This window comes from Struthio camelus, chromosome 3 (genome assembly GCF_040807025.1).
Source record: "Struthio camelus isolate bStrCam1 chromosome 3, bStrCam1.hap1, whole genome shotgun sequence".
Lineage (NCBI taxonomy): Eukaryota > Metazoa > Chordata > Aves > Struthioniformes > Struthionidae > Struthio > Struthio camelus.
Window position 1 is genome coordinate 40566452 of NC_090944.1, and position 20730 is coordinate 40587181.

The following is a 20730-nucleotide window of genomic DNA, read 5'->3' on the forward strand; positions in this document are numbered from 1 at the left end:
TTCAACATGAAGTCCACAATGATACAATCACTTTAGGACTACACAGACATTCTATTTTTGAATGTGTGCAGGTATGTCCAGAAATAAAGTTGCTGATTTTTATGTTACATTAGTAAGAGCCCAGGATCACACTGTTGAACACCTCCTTCCCCAGTAGGTTATAGAATTGTTTAATAGTTTAGAAACCTTGAGATGAGCAACACATTGCACCAAACTAACATACATGGAGACAACTCAACAGGGGAAGAGAGGAACACTGGCTTAACATTGAGGCTTGGGTTTTTTGTTAGCTCACTCACGAATGATTGCCAAGTTTATATGTGGCTTTGTTGTCTTCCAGCCCTATGCAAGTTAATAATGGCTTGTTCTTATGTAGGGCTTGTTCTGAACTGCTTGTTCTTGTACATTGTTTTAAAGGTGTATTAAATTTATATTGTATAACATACAATATAAATAGCTATGTTATATATTTCAAAACATAATAAATACTAAAAAGTGAAGAACATTTATTACATTGCGGAGAACTATCGAGTACTCAAACTCCTCAAACTTAGGTAGTGTATGGGAAAAAGAAAGTGTTCCCTTTCAGTCTGAGCATAACCACCACAGCCATTGTCACTCTTCCTTACTACTAAGTTCTTACTAGCTGAAAGTTATTGTTGCATCAAGTACTACCTTCCTCCAGCAACTGATTCCCATCCACACAAGATTTTCACATCAATAACCTCAGATAACTAAAATAGATTAAAGAAGCAGTCTTTTATAGAACATGCAGTTTCCTTTTACTGAATTATTTTGAGTGCAGTTTGTCTTTTGGCAGCTTACCAGGAAACAGAGGAGCATCCTGACATACATATATCACCAGCTGTTTACTTACTGTTTGAAGAACAGGTAAAAGCATATTCAATGGATTGGTCAGATTAGTTCCTAAAATTATAAATCCAGAATCGAAGCCAGCTGAATGTAGAGCCTTGTCCAAACTGCAGTAATTAAGAACAACTGTTTAAGTACTATGGTCCTCCCAAAGCTTTGTCTTCATTTTGATTGGTGCTGCTTTAATGAGCTGACCTAAACTAAGCCCAGAGACTGAAAGCTTTCATTTACAGTTATACACACTGTTTTACCACACTTACTGCACTTGTCCTGTAAAAACATATTTGACTTCATGCGTTCTTGGTACTTTAGTTCTTCCCTAGTCTGTCCATACAGGATATTTGCCCAGTCTCAAAAATAAGTGTCAAAACTGAGACCTCAGGTTAAATGTCAATCTTCATTAAAACCTACCAGATTTCTAGTTGCCTATATTGCTTTCAACTCCATGAAATAATGTATTATATGTATTAGTAATGATTATACATGTCATTCATTGCATGAATTTGACCATCAACCTAAAGAAGTGCCCTATGTATATTTAGATTCACTCAAACTGAAGATATTCCTGTGATCTGGATTAAATTTATTTACAGTATATGCTTAATTGCTCTGCTGAATTAAAATGGTTTTCAGTAGTACACAGTTAATCAAGCTGAACCAAGTCCTTTATCCAATTCGTTTTAGCAAGTTTTGTTCAGTTTCAGTATATGCTATTACAATGAGATATGCAACACTAATTACAGAACCATAGCATAGGAAGTATGCTGATTCATGTATATAGAGGGTGGGTTTGCTTCAAAACTGATTTCAAAATTGGAACAGAAACTACATAGTTTAAGCAGTTGAGAAAAACACTGAAATTTACTCACTTTGACAAAAAGAGAGAGACAGTGAAAAGCAGCGCCACGATGATGAAGAATACTCCCCACACAATCTAAAATAAAGATATCAGAACGTAACTGAAAATCCTTGTGAAGTTGATACAAAAAGTAAAATCTTATCTACAGTTTCAATGAAGGAATGAAAATACAAGTATGTTAATTTCATAGCAAGGAAGAGTCTTTAACCAGAACTTCTTGGTCTGAGGAACAGGACTGTATCAACTGATGCTGAAAAGCTTTTAGTACTAGAATACATGAAAAGGGAAGAGCTTTGTTTCAGCCAAATAGCACAAATTCAGTAAGGTCATTACAAAAAAAGGTAGCCTTTGATCTGTACTAAGAGGTATGACTTCCAGTGCAAGACAACCTTGCTTCCTACTCTCTAGTCCCTTAGCACCCTACTATTTCCTCACCTCTACCTTTTGAGAGCAGGACCTCAGTGCCATCACACCTCAAGCTATGCTGTTGCCTCCCTCACAACAGAAACACACACTTAAGACTGCTCCTTCATCAGGCCACTTCCTTGCATCTCCCATCTACAGAGCAGAATGTCTGTCTACCCACCCTACCTGTACTCATACATGTGCTACAGAACAGGTTGCAGAGCTACCACCTTGCTCTCATCTCTCAGATCAAGAGATACAGTATAACTGTTTGCTTAGGTCTTCTGATTCAGTCTGCTGTGGATGCTAGTATGCATACAGTAACTGCCAGTGAACCATTTTATGCAAGACCACAACCATTACAAAAAAAATAATCAGTAGAAATAATGCCACCTACTACTGCAACTTATGCTGCTGCCTCAAATGAGCTCCTTTGGCATCTTAGTATTAGAAAGCCTCTACACTGGTAGATAAGGCTGAAGCGGAGCACAAAAAGTTTTCCCAAGAAAGCTTTGCCTTACATTTGACGAGGGATTAAAAAGGTACGGTTAAGTAAAAATGAAAATAAGTGTCAAAATAAGCAATTCTCACAGTAAAAGGGGAAAGTGTGCCATTTCTAGGTCATACTAGAATGCTAAATTGCTTTTGACTTGAATAAGCTGGACCAAAGAGAAAAAGCATCAGCTGGGTTACTGTATATTTTTCCATTGCTACTGCACATAAGTTGCAAGCTGATTAAGCTTTTCTGAAGTTATGCCCAGCTTACGTCATTTTCCCTACTATCTCCCTTCACCTTTCTAAACTTCTTCCCATCATTCTTGCTTCTGAGGTATTCAGAAAGCTGTCTCCCACCCCTGTTCAAGTTAGTCAAGCTAACTTGTTTCAGCTACAGATAGTTTCTAAGAATTACTAAAATCATGATACTTAGTATTTAATTCATTTTGAGCAGGAATGACCAGATGATGCACAAATTTAGGTGGTATTTCTAAAATGAGCTAGGTAGTATTAATATTTGCCTCTCCAAAAAAGGAATACTTGCCTGCCCAATTATTTCCCATAGTGGGGTTTGTGGAGCAACTATAAAAACCTGAATAAGTTTAGGATAGCTATTCCATGCCTTTGAATCAACACCAAAGCAACATGAGAACTCAAAGGAGCAGGCAACATCCACTAGCAGAGTAAAAAAAATTGATGGCACAGAAGCAACACTTCAACAGTTTTACACTGACCAAGAATCAAAGCCGGATTCCACACATACGAGAGTTATATTCTTGCATGGTATTCTATACTTTTCAGCTTCTAACTCAGTCAATATTTAACCCATCTTTCCCAAGTGCTTTGCTTTCTCTAACAAGCTCTACAGTTATCACTACGCAAAACTTCAGACATGAAATATTCACACCTCTTATGCTGCCAACATCCCTAATAAAGATGCAGCTGTGGTGGCGGGAAGAAAACCTCTGTCAACCACACCTCTGACTCAGCTAAACTGGCAGACAGTCAGCACCTACAATCTGTACTAACACTGTCAGCACAGCTACTGTTAAAGCCTTGCACAATTGGCAAAGCTTCCCTCTTTTGGCTCTCCCCAGAAGTTTGAAAAATCAGTACTAGGAAAACGGACAGAAAAGTTGAGGAGTAACCTAGCCCCCAACGCTTAAGGCAGCATTAATCATACCTATACTTCTCTGAAGGCCTTCAGCAACAGCTGAAGGGACTAAAGACTCAATACCAAAGCCTCATGATCCTCAAGATTGTTATTGATTCTCCTCTATCTAATCTCCCCTTCACTAGAGTTGAGGCGTCACTATCAAGAGAACACTATATTCTCCTCTTTGCAACACCTTTCATGTACTTGGACTGATGTTGATGCTTTTGAGTCCCTGCTTAAGCTAAGCCACTCAAGTTGGTTTCTTCTATTCTCACAGGTCCCATCTTCAAAAAAATCAATCACCATTACTCACATTAGGCATCTCTTCAGCTGGCTCACAACTGTCTTGAAGCAGCCCATGAAAACCTGATGCAATACTCAAAGCTTCCTACTGTTGAGAAAAGTGAACTCTGGAGTACCTACTCTGGAGTTTTCCCCTAAACAGCTTCTGTACCTATGCTACAGTAAATACTATTTCTCTTGCTGCTGAATGTTCAGATGAGAGTGAGAAGCCATACTAAAAGGAGACACACTAGATGCTTGTATACAGAAAAGGCTACTCTTTGTAGAAAGACAAAACTTTGTCTTTGTAGAAAGTCTTGACAACCCCATGCTGTGTAACTCATCTCCTGGGCATCTTCCATTATCTTGTTTTTGACTAAACTGAAAAAACAGTTTCATGTTCAAGTTTGATATAGCTTTGAGAAAAGCAGAAACATTCTCATAATATTTTGGTTTAAAGAAATTTCTCTGAAAAGTAAGATTAAGTTCTGACCTCGTGCAAAAACAAGTCACATCCTAATAGATTTAACTAAAATATTTAAAATATAAGAATGTAAAAGACTAACTAGACAAAACACTATACAAAGAAATTACAGGAGTCTGAATTTAGATGCTAGTTTAACACTAAAAAAAAATCCAAGACTAAGTTTTATTCCTGAACATGCTGCTATTGTCCTGCCAGTCCCAGCAAGAACTTACAACTCCTATAAACCTGACCATACCAAACAGAAAACAAATAGTGCTTTCCATATCTACCAGTAATTTGAGAAAGGATCATGTTCTTAAATGAACTCATTTAAGACTAAATATTACATTAAAGATTGAAATTGAAAGTGCTATAAAAGCATTTAGCAAAGCTCCAAGAGATTTTCTGCACTTTTACAATGATCAGGAGCACTGTATATGACGACAAAATAGATTTACTTCTCCTTATAAAGGCCACCATTTGAACCATTGACAAGTTGTATCTGTGCACAGAAACACATGAAACACACTAAAGTAAAACAGTCCTGCAAGAGTTAAGGTGCTAATTCTTAAATGGTGGATGCTATCACCTTCAAAGGATGGCTTTAAGCAAATTCTGAGTAAAGACAAGTTTAACACGCTTCACAGCACAACACTATTCTAATTGAGCATGTGCCAGGAAGAAAGATCGACTAGAAGTTCCTCCTCTTAAGTCTGGGATTCTTAGGTCAAAGCCATTTCCAATAACAGCTGTCACCGTTAACCAGAGAATAAACAACATTCAGACTGCAAGAGATGCTGGAATAGTGTCCTCATAAGTGGTAACCTATAAGTAGCTAGTCTTGTTGTACACTGTCCTATGAGAACAAAATAAGTCTGACAGACACTAGATATGGCCAATGCATTTCTCAAATTTTCAAGGTTAGTGTGAAGAGTTAAAGTATACAAGTTACTTTGAATCAAGAGAAGCACCCAAACTGAAGTGAAGAGTTATGGATATTTGTCCTTTAAATGAAAGGACTAAAGTTTAGATTTCTGAGGTGTCACAGAACAATAACTCTACCATGAATTCCACACCGAAGGTTTTTGTTCAACTTGACTTTTAGCCTGTTCCTAGCAGTACTCAGCATTAACACTAGCAATAACATTAAGATACTGCTTATAGTCCCTCCCTGGCAAGCTTTAAAAAATGCAAGTTATGATTTGAAGTAATGCTCTCCTAAAACAGGACAATCCAATTTTCAAAGTTCAGGAAAAAAACACTTCACTGTACAACCTAATGACAGCAAGTGTTACCCTTTTCAATCTTACAGTCAAATCTTAGAAAAAGTAAAAGCTTATCCAAGAACTTAAATACCTGAGCTTGCTGTAGGGCTGTCACTGGTGTAAGAAAAGAATAAAACAGTTAAGATTCAGCATGTTAATACGATAGACTTGGCTTTGATTTAAGGGAGGAAGAAACCTGGAAGTTATATGCAATTTAAGTCTCAAAAAAGTCAAAACTTCTTACCTTTAGAGGTCGGATAGCTTCACAGAACTTTGCCCACCAACTTTTCTCAATAAATTCCAGATGTCTCTCTCTTCTTCGAAGCGTCCTTAATCTCTCTTCAAGTTGCTGTACAGCCCGTCTGTCTCTTGATGATAGGGGCCGACCATCTCTGCACTGATGATCAAAATATCATGCATAAGAGTAAGAAACAACTGAATGGAAACAAGAGTAGATTCAACATTTGGTTTAGCAAGTTACAACAGCTTTAAGCTCATTGTATAATAATTCACACTTTATATGCACAGCAAAAGGATGAGATGCAAAAGTTGCAACATCAGAAATTCCTATTAGGTGGTAAGAAACTTCCCAATGAGGGTGGTCAAAAGTTGGAGCAGTCTGAGGAGTCTCCACAGTTGGAGATATTTGAAGGGCTGCTGCAAGCCAAACATGCTGATCTAACTTGAAAGAAGGCTTTGCTTTATATAGGGGGTTGGACCTGATGACTTCCAGAAGTCCCTTCAAATCAGAATTCCATGATCAAGCCAGTATGTTTAGCTTGGTACCTGTGTTTTCCTTCCAGCACTCTACTACTCCTTCAGACACTCAGCAAGGTTTCTCATATTTGCAAGAACAAGACATCTTACTACTCTGAAAGCCAGTTTAAACAAGCTAAACAAGAGGCAACATTGTACCAATAATTAGCCAAGCGTACCAGATAAGAATCCCAAGACTGATGATTCTGTTCAAGAATATACTTCACTTCTGAGCCTCAGAATACTCAGGAGGCTCTGTTGTAGTCCATTGTAAATCAGTTTCATACCTCTGTATCTCCATTGCACACTAAGAAGTGGAATTAGTGAAAGGGCTGTAAGGTAACGGAACTAAGCTTTTTTAACATACTGATGCTACTGTGTAACTGATCCTTAGATAAGGAAATTTCTTTAAAATTTCATTTTCAAAGCAAACAGTGGTGGAGGTGCTAAATTAGTTCTCTATTCACTGTATTCTCATTTTAAAATAAACCTTCTTGTAAATAGTGAAACACTGCATACCTAGATGAAGTTATGAAAACAAGTACATTGCTTTAGATGAAATTTCTCAACAAAAAGTTCCAAGACTACCAAGATCACATTCTAGATACATGTAACAACTTGAGATTGCTATGTAATATTAAGACTAAGAACATATATCTTCCCCATATCCTGTTTAGCACTTCAAAATGACTTGAGACTCTTAAAAATATCCATAGCCCAGGCTTCCACTCACTTCCAACTATGTTTTAAGACTAATGAAGCAAGGCTATTAGGTATACTAGCAACAGAAAACCAGACTATGTTCTGAACCTTTACATTAGACTAAATGGCATACATTTGTAACTCTGCAGGCTTTCATTGTCAAGGTAACTTCAAGAACACTTTCACCTTCTTTGTTTTTATGCAAATAAAATTGTGAAGAACCGTTACAATTTTAACTGAACACGGAGGCAATGTCCTGATCATGATCCATGAACTAAGGAAAATTGGTTTGTATCAATAGTCACATTGCAATATATAACTTTGTAGAAAGTCTTTGTACTTTTGAACCCTGCTTTGTCACAGCATATACCTAGACTTGATAACAGGATAAGCTGTTTCCAAGGTTATGATGCAAAAGAAAACAGAAAATCTTCTGCAACAAGTATTACTATTTTTCAGGCAATTCTCTTTTCTCCCATATTGCTGGTTTCAGCAAAGATGTCTGTTGCAGTTATACTCCGCACAAAACCAAAGCTTAGGTTTAAAACTAAGCAATGTACTTTAGGTTTCACAACCCAACGGGATTTCTAGAACACTGAAAAGTATCACTACTACGTGAAAGTGGTATTAAGAGAATCAGATCAACAGCGGGAACTGGTTCAGCACTACTGGGCACAGAACTGCACACCCAGACTGCTAGGATGAAAGAAAGCAATATACTTGATAGTTCCCCCTCAGGGCTTTTAAAACACTAGTTTGGTTGGAAAGGGGTGTGGGGTAGTCCTCCCTCTTCCCTTGCATCTTGTACCTACAGAAGAAAAATCCCATCCCTCTTCAGCTTGAGTCTCAGGTTGTTAGCACTGTCCTGCTTATTTTACACATACAATTTCAGTGAGCCATGAAACGCCCATGGATTTATATCAAATCACATTGTGTTAACATCCTAAGGATGTTTAGGATGCAGAAGTGAGATTATCTATGCATTTCACACAAAAATAACTCTTAACCATAAGGTACATCAGCTAGGGAGCAAGGCTATTTGGGGCTGATATTCAAAGAGGAGCAATAGTTTGAAGATTTAAACCAACTCACAGCAGTTCCATGTGGCAAATGCCCAACACCAATATAATAAATAAGTATCAGCAAACTGGGTGCCATAACTGGTAGAAGATACACCTTAAGTGAAGTTGATAACTTCTAATCTCCAGAAAACATCTCTTCCACACATTCAAGTGGGACTTGAGTTTAATGAGTTTAACCTATCAACTGGAGAACAGCACTGTCATTAACTAGATATAGTACAAACAACTATGGCTGGAGGACTGATAAGGAAACCCTGACCTGTACTACACAAGTTATTGCACTTGTTCCCAAATAACTAAAATCAAAATGTAATCTAATCACTTTTAACTTGCCCTTCTTTCCATTTATGTGGAACAAAAACTCAGCGTGATAAGGCCAAACTAGTAAGCCAAGCAAGAACAAAGAATCCATTCAGAAAGCAAGCAGCAATGATCAAACCTTTGATTTAATCCTTAATATGTGTTGTTCCACTTCTTCAATATCTTCAGTGTTCTCCAAACGTTCATATGCAGCACTAGTAGTTCCCTTAATCAAGTTTAGAGGCAAAGCTGACATACCATAAGCCTAAAATAAAAAGGCAAGATACATACTCAAGTTTTCTGCCATATATTTTCATTTGATAAGTCTACTATGTTGCAGCTATAAGGTATCTCAATCATTTTTCCTCTTTCAGAGATTAGGACAAAAACAATTCTATCCATCTTTTTATGAGCAAAACAAAACTAAAACATGCCACGCTGATTTCCAGTGTCCCATATTGTTCCTATAGTGCTTCATCTTCTCAGGAAGAAAGACTACAGTATGCATTAAGACTTCCTGCAAGCATACCCAATTGAAGTTTTTCCAAGCTTGCCCATTTTTCCTCAAGTCACTTGCCTTCCCAAAACCTTAATTTGCCTACCTTAGAGTAATAAAAAGGCTGCATAATACAGGAATTAGATGTACTGAATTTAAACAGACAAGTAGTTTTAGAAGCTAAATATACACACAATTTCTTGGTAGTCGAAGAAAACAATGCTGTAGGCTAAAATGAAATTACCTAGACAATGCAGAAACCTAGCTTACTAAAAAATTCCTGGAGAAGGAAAAAGCACAAAAACTAGGTGATATCTAAAATACGTTAAATTCAAAAGACTATTTAGTTTATTGACAAATAGGTATCTTTGAGACTCGCTCCTATTTATAAGTCCTATACTGTTCAAAGATTCTTTTCTTTTCCGTATAACACTGTGCACAGATCTTCCCAATGTAGAGCTTAAGATCCTTTCCACTGATAGGAACACAGCAGTATACCAGGTGAAGTAAACAAAAAGCCAATATTTCTTCCCCCGCCCACCCTCATCTTCATGAGGCTTACAGTTCAAAGCCAAGGTCAGAAGTTCCTCCAAGCAGTTTAGAGGCATTAGCCACAGGTTTTTTTGTGTTTTATTGGGAGTACAAGGTTGTTTGCCTACTCAAGAAAAGTCCTGCCAATCTCCCCACAATCTACATTACTGAACTGCATGTGTTAGACTTCTTTATATCTGAACATCACTTAATTTCAGAATTGACTAGTTTAGATACTCACTTGTGCACAGGCTTATAATTTACTGAGGACAACATTCAAGACAAATGTTAGTACATTCTAAGTGTCTCCATGCATGTTGGTCAGACCAAACGACCTGTAAACAAAACTTATCCGACCTCCTTGAAAACCTACTGTGACATACTAGTGTTTCAGGCATTGTACTCTGAGTAAAAAGGCTGTCCAGTTTTTGGTATACTTCTCAGTCTGCCATATCTTGTTACCAAGCCCCTCTAATGATTAAAGACCTTATCTACTGGTATTGTAGCTCATGAAAAAATTACTATTTTACAGTCATTTCACAGGCCCACAAACTTGCTCTGCAAGTGACAATATCCCATGATTTCAACTGATATTCCAAGTATTGGACACGGAACATAGAAGTTTAGTTGTCAGAGTTGGTACTGTTCACTTGCTGTAGAATTAGGTTTATGTTCAGCGTGACAACTACTAGTAAGGTATTGTAACAGCATCAGAGTTGATTTTTAACAAGCACATAGCATGTTTCTCTGAACAGACTCTGAACTCAAGGAAACAGTGATGCCTATGTTAAAGCAGCAAAAAAGTTAAATGCCATTTTCTTCAGCTACAAAAAGCAGTAATTTCAGTTCGTCCTTATGTTAGGGCTTCACACTGTAGAAGATAATCAAGAAAAAGACTCTGTCAGAGGCTAGTAAAGGCAAAAAGGAATTTCATGCTTTGAGACATTCTAGAAGAGTTATTTGGCTGCAACTCAGTCATGTAACCACACAAATCTCTACCTACAAGATTAAGTACTTCAGGTAAGGAAAAGAATTCAACTTAGGCTAGGCTTCAAATCTGTTCATATGAATGGCTCATTTCTCCCACAAGAGGGATTAGATCTCTCCTTTTTGAAGGGGATCAAGGTGCTTTGCACTCCAAGAGTCCTAATTCCTTCCTTCAACCTTTCTTCATAGGTGGTTTTCCAAACCTTCAATCACTCTCATAACCCTCTGCTGGACCCTCTCCAGTTTCTCATTTTCTTTCCCTTAAACTGCGTGACCAAAACCGGACACAGTATCCCAAGTGCCAAGTAGAGTGAAACAGTCACCTCACATGATGTGCTGGCTGTAACTCTTGATGATGCAGCCCAGGACACCGTTTGCCCTTCAACTGCCAGGGCATGCTGTTAGCTTGTGTTCAGCTTGCTGCTCACTGGGCATCCCAGTCCTTTTCAGCTGTTACCCATGCCAGACCCTGGTATGAACTGCTACTTGGGGTAATTCGATGCCAGGAGGAAGCCTGAACATTTATGCCTAATGCAATTCTTGCTCAGTCTTCCCACCCATAGATATCTCTGTATGGAAGCTATTTGTTCTGACATATCTACTTCTTCCAGTTTACCCTCATCAAGGTTGGGATGATATCACACTCAATCCTATCACCTAGGACATTTATGAAGAGCCATTAGTATTGGTCTGATATTGAGCCTGAGAAACTCCACTCAGGACCAGCTGCCAGTAGCATAACCCCAGGAATTAGGTGAATATATTCATACACCATGCACCCTTACTGCTAGAGCGAAGTCTACAATCTAAGCAAAACCTCCTCAGTGGAGCCCAAAGCATTTCCAAGTCAAGTACATTTAGTATATAGAACCAATACAGTAATGAGAGATGACTGACAATAAACCTATACAATTTTACATGCCTGAACTTAGCAGTTACATTTCAGAAGTAGCAACAGCCTTTACCTGTTATTCAAACAGCAATCAGCTAATAGATAAACTTTACTCAGGAATAGTTAATAAAATCCAGAGTTCTAAATATTAAATCTCAAGTTCTGCAAAGCACACTGGGAGTCTTAAGGTAATATGTTGTTTTTCTTTTCACAGTGGATTACACGCTTGAAGGTCAAGCACACTAGTGATAAAGGCAGCCTGAGCAAGTCCTTTCCCTGACTACAAGGGATACTAATACTAAGTGATATAAATATGCAAATAAGCCTCCAACCATCAGTAGCAAAGTAAGCCACACTGGCCCCTCAAGATATTAATGCAAAGAATAGGGGACAAAGACAAGTCATCCCATGTAAAGCATGTCACAGGCTTCCAGAGAAGCTGTTAGTTCAGCCTAAGGGCTGAAACAGCAATTCCCTTCAGGCTGATGCAGAAGTTCAACTCTATCCTGTTCCTGAACAAAGTTTTAATTCTCTTGGTTTGCATAAGTGCTAAGTATTTTAGGCAGGTGCAATTCACAGTATGGGTAGGGGGGAACACTATCAAATCTGTAGTTTAAATAACTTAAATTCTTCTCTTGTACCCTTGTAAATGATCCACAGAGGAGGTCTGCCTCTTGGTTTAAGAGCTGAAAAGCCAAACTAAGAGCTTGTAAGTGCAAGTAAGGGGCATCATTCTAGAACAGCTGTCTCATTTGATTTGCCCATCTGCCCACAGGTTATACACAATCTCTCTGGAGAGATGCAGCTATTTCATATTTACACTTCAGGTATTTCTTTAAGTCAGCAGGCTTTTACTCTAAAGAGACAGGAAAAAAAAAACAGAGTAAGCAACAGAAGATAATCAAACTCAGCCTACTCTACGAAAGAAAACAGCTTAAAACTCCTAACACTGTCATTTGCTATTCATAGAAGTACTAGCTGGTCAAATACAAATTTAAACAGAAGTCTGACATCAGTAAGCCAGGAGTCTACAAGTCAAATGAAAACAGCAAAGATGAGTTCAGTACTGTTTATTCAGTATCAATAGGCATTCATAAACAGTGAGAGGTATACTCCAGCTACTTCCTCAGTACTATACCATAGACCAGGTAGAGTCTATACACTAGGCAGATAGTGCCAAATACCTCTTTAGCAGTTACATAATAGTTACTGCAGTTATTAGCAGCAGTTACTTCTGGTTTGTGTAATCTTTAGTCATGTTCCTTTCCATCCTCTGATATATCAGCAGCAGATCCATCTACTCTTATATTCTATAGCTAGAACTTAAGACTTAGAAGGAACATCCAAAGCATCTCTTGCAGACTCAGCATCCCCAACACCTTAGAGTTGCTGAATTCATATACCCCATGGATAGATAAAGCAATAACCTTTTAGCTACTCGTATGTTACAGTCATAGGCACGAGATTATAAAAATAAGTGAGGCTGAGATAAGAACAACCTGTAGAGTTATGCCTTACAGAAGCTGCAGCAAGTACTTCAGAGATAAACACTTAATTATTAAAAAATTAGGAAGTTTGTACTGAGAATCATAACCACTAGTCTACCACTTGAACAGCACAAGCTAGCCTAGTGTTCCATGAGAAAAGGGTGCATTATTAAGGTGGGAGTATATAATAAGCAGTTCATAACCATGCACACACACAAAATTAAAATAGTGAAATACAGCAAATACTTGATGGGTTCAGGCTTCTTGCAGTAGGTGTTCAAAACTGACTCATTTAACTATAGATTTTTTTAAAAGGTATTATAGTTTAATTGAAGTTACTTTCATTCATTAGGCAATATTAATTGGACCTAGATTCAGAATATCAATCAGAGTAGCACAAACAGAAGACTCCTTGTTGCAGGGTAAGCAAAGCAGACTTTAAAATCTGTTTCTGATCTCAGCACACAATCAGCACTATAATGGGGTAGTTTTATTAGCTTTAACAGATAATAGGAATTAAACTCGCGACTTCAAAAAGTGCTTCTTGTGTAGCAGAAAGATTCCCTGTTGCACTTATTTTACAGGTCCATGCAAACAGATGTGGCTTTTAACTGCCATTGCAAAGGTGTTTTTTAAAACACATCTTTCAAAGTGCTTGTCAGAGACCTTCCATGCATTTGTTGCATAGCACTGCCCTCTAGCGAAATCAGATAGAACAGCCACAGAATGGAAAATTTCAGAAACTTTCTGAAAATATCAGAATTTTTAAATCACTATATAAAAGCATAATCAAGAAAAAAGCTCAAAATACAAATGCAAAAAATCTTCATTTTCTTATAAGTTTCAAGACTTCAGCTGAAAGTATGACCAAATGCAAGAACTCCACAAGTAAAACCTTAAAAATGGATCAATTCAAGTTAAAAAACACCTAACCTTAGAAGTAGTTTATGCAATAACTTAAAGATAAGCAAATGAACTTGGACTTGTTTAAACATGATGATTTCAGAAAAATTGATTTCAAGAATATTTTGATACAGTAGTTTTCTGTAGTCATTGCATAAAAAGCTTTTCATCTAATTTACATTGTAGGGAAGTCATTACAATACCTTTTCTCTAATAGCTTCAGCTAGAGCAATTGATACAGTTCAAATGACTATACTGAGCAATATTTCACACAGATGCAATGCACCCTTTCCACTGTCAATTCTGTTAGAGCAGATGAGTATCCAGTTGTACTGGCTTAAGTCTAGCGCACTTCACAATACATGCACCAACATAGGCTCAGTAGTGTTGCCTGTAAAGCAGCTAGGACTGCAGCTTTTTTCTCGATTTTATACCTTTTCCTTTTCTGTGTGCCATAACTGCAGCTTTGAAAAATGATCTGACACTACAAATAAGCGTCTGCTACAGGAGAGTAGCAGACTAAAAACTATCCCCACTTCTGGCCATTTTTTACATACTACTATTCTACAAATTAAAATCAGAATGTAACAGTGATATCTCTAGATCATTATTATGCATAGCAAACTGACAGTTCACATAATCTCCCCCAAACTATCAAAAGTAACAGAGAAAGTCTCTGAAGCACATCTGAAGATGGCAGACCAACTCATTGATCACTTCTGTAATGAATCATTGCCCACCTGTATAGAATGAAATTTTATGTTAACAGTAAAACTTCAGTTTTTCTTTGCAAGTTTTAGAATCCAATCTTTAGTGGCTACAAGAACATAGCAATTTTAAAAATGATGGAAAACTCAAAGCACAGAATGGACTGACTTTACTGAACATGTCCATGCAGCTTGGCATTTCCTGTGTGATTTCCTGTTGTATACAACATGAATACCACACTAAATACCTGCTTACCCATTTCTGTAACTCATGACTACAGTATGTTGCTGCTTTATACCAACACTCACTCCATTTATGTTTTTAAAGATAAATAACTCCACCTTACAGAGTCAAAAAACATTCCAAAAGAGTGAGACCCATAAGTAAACAAAAATGCAATTGAGGTTTATAAGATGCAGAAACAAAAAGAATAATTAAGCTTTTCAAGATGCATCTACACTACAGCATGCTATAGTGTATCACAGCTATGCACAGCGAGCTTTGTACTTGCTAGACCCTTCATGTAGCTGTCAAAGTCACCTGTGACTCAGTTACAATACTAAACATAGCTATCATGCCTGCTTGACATCTTTTGCATAGTTCCATCCATCTCCTCTCCCAGCTCAGAGGAACACTGAACTACCAGAAGAGTAATATACTTTCCAACTAATCTATAAGAATCCCAAAGTACACAACTATCTCTGATCCAGCAGTTTGATCTCTACAGCACTCCAGAAGAGTCAGGCTGTTAACCAAAACACTAAAATAATGTTCTTTATATTTCCTGCTTCATGGAGAAGCAAATATAGCAATCTTAAAAACAAAAGTGCAGTTGTTTAAGAAAAAGTGAACAAGTGCTAATGATAATGAATGCTACTAACAAATACTTGAGAAAGCTATGAGAAGCCTACTTGAGAGAGATGACAGTAAACAAGTGTTTTTAAGACCAGATTACAAGAAGCTTTTTTGCTTTTATTAAGTCAACTGCAAGAAAAACTACACTCTGGACAAAGATTAGGCATGAAAGTTTGTAGACAAACTGAGCTCTGTAATGCCTCCTCTTTCAGGGTGAAGAGCAAACTCACTTCTTAGTTTCATAAGAGATCAAATAATGCTTACTAAATGTTTTGGGAAAAATTAAAGCCAATTACAGTCATCCTTCAAGGACATGCTAAGTGATATGTACAAGATCACTCAAAAATTAATCTGCCTATCATTGTGCAAGCAATATATTACTGCCTTAAATTCAAATAGCAATCTGGAGCTGACAACAATTGTATTAATACCTAAGGCAATGTAAAACTCTTTCAATGCAAAACACGTTAATGAAAGAATAGATTCAAACTACATCTGTGAAACTGCTTCAAACAAAGCTCTGCAGTCCTAGTTCATCATTTTACTGCTATATGCCACTTATAGACATGGAAAACTGTCAGTATAAATCAAGGTCATGGAATTGCAGAGTCCCCTGAGAGGATCACTTGTTCACATTTCTTACAAAGCAATTTTAAATGTAATGTGTTGCAGCTCAGTACTATGCATTACATGATATCAAAAGAAAATATTTTAATACCACAAAGTTTAAAAGGAAAACTACCAATAAAACATAACAGAAAACAAGTTTGAAAAACATTACCCAATTTTTCTTGAACAATTGCATATACTTGAAAAGTAGTATCTAAATTTGTCCATATTAATGACATGGAAAAGCTGCAGCAGGCTTCAACTATACTTCTGACAAAAAACCTACTTTATTATTCTCCCTCAAAGTGTTACTTAGAGTATACACCTTTCCTATTTGCATCTTCCTCCCCCTTCCCAGAGTCTTCACAAACATTAATACAAGAAAGGAATATCTGAAGGCATTCAGGAAGGAAATGCAACATGAAGTCTGAATTTCAGCATGATATTCTAGAAGACCATACTGATAAGGAGGATCAAGTCAAAGTTAGTTACAAGAAACTACAGCTTCTGTAAAGAAATATACTTTCGTGAAAGCCTCACATCCATTCACACAAGCAGGCAGGTTTGTTTCTTGTACAAAAAAGTTATGAAATAGTGATTAACACTGTTCAGATTACAACCAAGAATTACACATTTTTGGAATAGCTATATTCTCTACTCTGCTCGAACAGGTATTCACTGCACCTATCTATGTTACTATCTTCTGGCACAGAACTAAGAAAAAGCAAGCCATATATGCATAGAGTACTGCAAGAGGTAGTAGTTCTTAGAATATGAAGAATACAGACAAGGCACAATTACTGAATGCCTTCTTTGCTTCAGTCTTCACTGCTAAAGGCCAGCCCTCAGCAATTCCAGACCCTGGGGACAAGAGAGGAAGGCTGGAGAAAGGACGACTCTCCCTTGGTTGAGGAGAATCAGGTTAGAGATCTTTTGTCCAAACTTGACATCCACAAATCCATGGGCCCTGAGGGGATGCACCCACGAGGGCTGAGGGAGCTGGGCAGATGTTATCACTAGGCCACTCTCCATCTTTGAAAGGTCCTGGAGAACAGGAGAGGCACCTGAGGACTGGGAGAAAGCCAGTGTCACGCCAGTCTTCCAAAAGGGCAAGAAGGAGGAGCCAGGGAACTCCAGGCCTGCCAGCCTCACCTCCATCCCTGGAAAGGGGATGGAACAGCTCCTCCTGGAGGTCATCCCTCAGCATGCGGAGGACAAGAAGGTGATCAGGAGTAGCCAGCCCGGATTCACCAAAGGGAAATCATGCTTGACCAATCTGACAGCCTTCTATCATAGAATGACTGGCTGGGTAGATGAGGGCAGGGCAGTGGAGGTTGTCTCCCTGGACTTGAGCAAGGCTTTCGACACTGTCTCCCATCACATCCTCCCACGTCAGCTCAGGAAGCATGGGAGGGATGAGTGGACAGTGAGGTGGCTTGAGAACTGGCTGGATGGCCGAGCTCAGAGGGTTGTGGTGAATGGCGCAGAGTCAAGTTGGAGGCCTGTAGCTAGCAGTGTCCCCCCAGGGGTCAGTCCTGGGTCCAGTCTTGTTCAACATATTCATCAGTGACCTGGAGGAAGGCACAGAGTGCCCCCTCAGCAAGTTTGCTGATAATACTAAACTGGGGGGAGTGGCTGACCCACTAGAAGGCTGGGCTGCCTTTCAGAGGGACCTGGACAGGCTGGAGAGGTGGGCGGAGAGGAACCTCCTGAAGTTCAACCAAGGCAAGTGCAGGGTCCTGCACCTGGGCAGGAAGAACCCCCGGCACCAGTCCAGGCTGGGGGTTGACCTGCTGGAAAGCAACTCTGCCGAGAAGGACCTGGGAGTCCTGGTGGACAAGTTAAACATGAGCCAGCCATGTGCCCTGGTGGCCAAAAAGGCCAATGGTGTCCTCTGCTGCATTAGGCAGTGTTGCCAGCAGGTGGAGGGAGGTGATCCTGCCCCTCTCCTCAGCCCTGGGGAGGCCTCCCCTGGAGTACTGCGTCCACTTCTGGGCTCCCCACTACAAGAGAGACATGGCCCTACTGGAGAGAGTCCAGCGGAGGGCTCCAAAGATGAGGGGACTGGAGCATCTCTCCTCTGAAGAAAGGCTGAGAGCTGGGCCTGTTCAGCCTCGAGAAGAGAAGACTGAGAGGCGATATCAATCAGATACTTGTACTCAAGGGAGGGTGTCAAGAGGATGGGGCCAGACTTCTCCATGGTACCCAGCGACAGGGCAAGAGGCAACAGGCACAAACTGAACCACAGGCAGTTCCATCTGAACCGGAGGAAAAACTTCTTCACTGTGAGGGTGACCGAGCACTGGCACAGGTTGCCCAGAGAGGTGGTGGAGCCTCCTTTGCTGGAGGTATTCAAAACCCGCCTGGATGCGATCCTGGGAAACATGCTCTAGAGGACCCTGCTGGAGCAGGGAGGTTGGACTGGATGATCTCCAGAGGTCCCTTCCAATCTCAGCCATTCTGTGATTCTGTAAACATGAAACTACCTAGTTTTCTGAAGATATTACGTACTGTTTTCAGAGTGTTGTCCAAATTTCCCTGTCTGAATGCACTTTTGGGAACATTAGCTCCCCTCTAGTGAATTAATTACAGTATGAATTTCCAATAAAGTCATTTTCCACACAAATGAATTGCTGTGAGTAAACCTTTCCAACATGACTTGAGTGATGTTTAGCAGCAAACCCAGCATCATGCATTTAAATTAAGGAAGAATCACTCCTTCCACCATCAGCCACCTTTTCCTCAAGCTCTTCACTGACTAAAGCTGAGTTTCAGTGGAGTAAATCTTGCTCTAGTTACTATCGTACAGAACAGTAACTACCACTCCCTCTGTACCGTTACTAAATCCTGCAGGTCCATATAGTAGATGTCAGCACAGGTTAGGTTTGGCTTCCTGATGGGAATCTGGCAAATGCACACAGATCTATGATGAGATGCAAGTACCTATTTAGCTGTATATTAGTGTCAAGAACTGAAGGCAAAAGCAGGAAGGGTTACTTTGAAAAAAGATATAGTTCGGAAACGCTCTTCAGAATCAGCTACTCTTTTTGAAAGTTCTCACATTAGTGGTATGCATGTATTTGTCCATAAGCTTGCTTTCAGAATTTTAAGCTTTTCTAAGACATTAGAGAAAAAATACAAATAAGGTATAATAGCAGTATATATCTAACCTGTTAATATATTCAGTTTTCATGTATAAGTCATGCTGGTAGACTATACAGTCTCCTGCTTTACCATACCTTTAGCTGAGAAGTTTCTTCTCTTCCTAAACTAAGTTAGCTATATTTTTCAAAGCCTCAAGCTTCTGGAAAATTTCCAGACAATATTCAGTTTTGTACCCACTTCCTAATCAAACAAGTACCATAGAAAAAAGTTGCTCATTGCAATAGCTACAATGAACACAAGAAAAAAACTAATACAAAGTTTACTAGGGCAAGTAACATGTAAATTCTAGAATTTATAAGAATTTAAGAATTTATTGTAATGGAGATTCTTTATGAAAATATTTGCTAACACAGCACTATTACACAGCACTAACTATTGCACTACAACTTTCATTAAATGTTCATTTAGAACACTTTTCTTTAGAATAAAGATGAATAAGCGCAAAGACCAAATGTCTGCTCTTAGCTTTCTTTAGAACAGCAATGTTTTCCTATAGTGTTATTTATTGATATATATGTATTGGCAATGAAACAGATTGAAGAACTGCAGAAGTTAGGGGAACATTAAAAATAGTCATATTTATACTGTAAATTCTCAACTCTTAATTAGAATGACTGAAAAAATTGAGATCACCTCTGTTCAGAAGGAAAGGAACTTGACACCACACATTTCCCAACTTCTCTGCCCTTTTTTCCCCACCTGCTAAGCATCTGTGGAGAAATTCGAAGTAGGTGTTTTTATTCTTGTTTTCAGCTTTACAAAAAGGCGTATTCCCTTCTCACACTTCAAAGATCTACCAACCAAATGACTGTTTGGTAATCAGAGTGCAAAGGCCTACCACTTTTAGAAACTTGGACAAACAACTCAAGCCTGCAGAAGGTTGTCTGAAATATACAGAAACCTAATCAGTTACTTGTCAGATGTCTAAGGTCATAGGCAATCATTACAGTATTTCATTAAAGCACAAAGGATAGATTTATCACTAGGTTAATAAATGCATCAGAGTTGCCTGAGCAGTGACACCTTCATGCCGTCTAGAGGCATTTAAGCAGGATGTAGCATAGTAAAAAATCTCCAAAGACAAACTAGGCAAAGTCTCCTGGCAAACCAGAAAGTGACCAATCAAATGAAGTAGCACAATTGTTCTTTTCAAAACTGTTTTCCTCTCAACTGGAAGGAGATAGCAGTAATCCAAACTGGCACAGAGTTAGAGGCTATGCTGTAGTGGACAAAAGGGTATAAAAATGCCAGAGAATAAGAAAATCTATTCTCACTTACAGTTTAAGGAGACATGCCTTCTATAAGTGCATTTCACTGTCCATAACACATTTGTACCTTGATCCACCCACATACCAAGACTGACTTACTGTTTTGGCATAAGATAGATAACCTGCCAGTCAGAAAAAGCAGAGGTGGACAAAAGCGATCTCCTGTACTACCTCATTCCCAGTATTTA

The 20730-nt window shown here is 38.7% G+C and overlaps 1 protein-coding gene across 4 annotated transcripts in view; it reads right to left on the minus strand.

The window, feature by feature from the left end:
- Positions 1-20730, minus strand: part of LMBRD1 (LMBR1 domain containing 1) — a 78553-nt gene that overhangs the window by 24472 nt on the left and 33351 nt on the right. For 2 of the 4 annotated variants that reach the window (XM_068937483.1, XM_068937484.1), the window contains exons 8-11: positions 8781-8906; positions 6046-6198; positions 1743-1807; positions 878-980 (exon numbers count right to left, since the gene is read on the minus strand). In XM_068937483.1, the coding sequence (XP_068793584.1) occupies positions 878-980; positions 1743-1807; positions 6046-6198; positions 8781-8906 (447 nt within the window). The remainder of the gene's footprint in view (positions 1-877; positions 981-1742; positions 1808-6045; positions 6199-8780; positions 8907-20730) is intronic. The other 2 variants (XM_068937486.1, XM_068937485.1) reach the window with 1 other exon arrangement.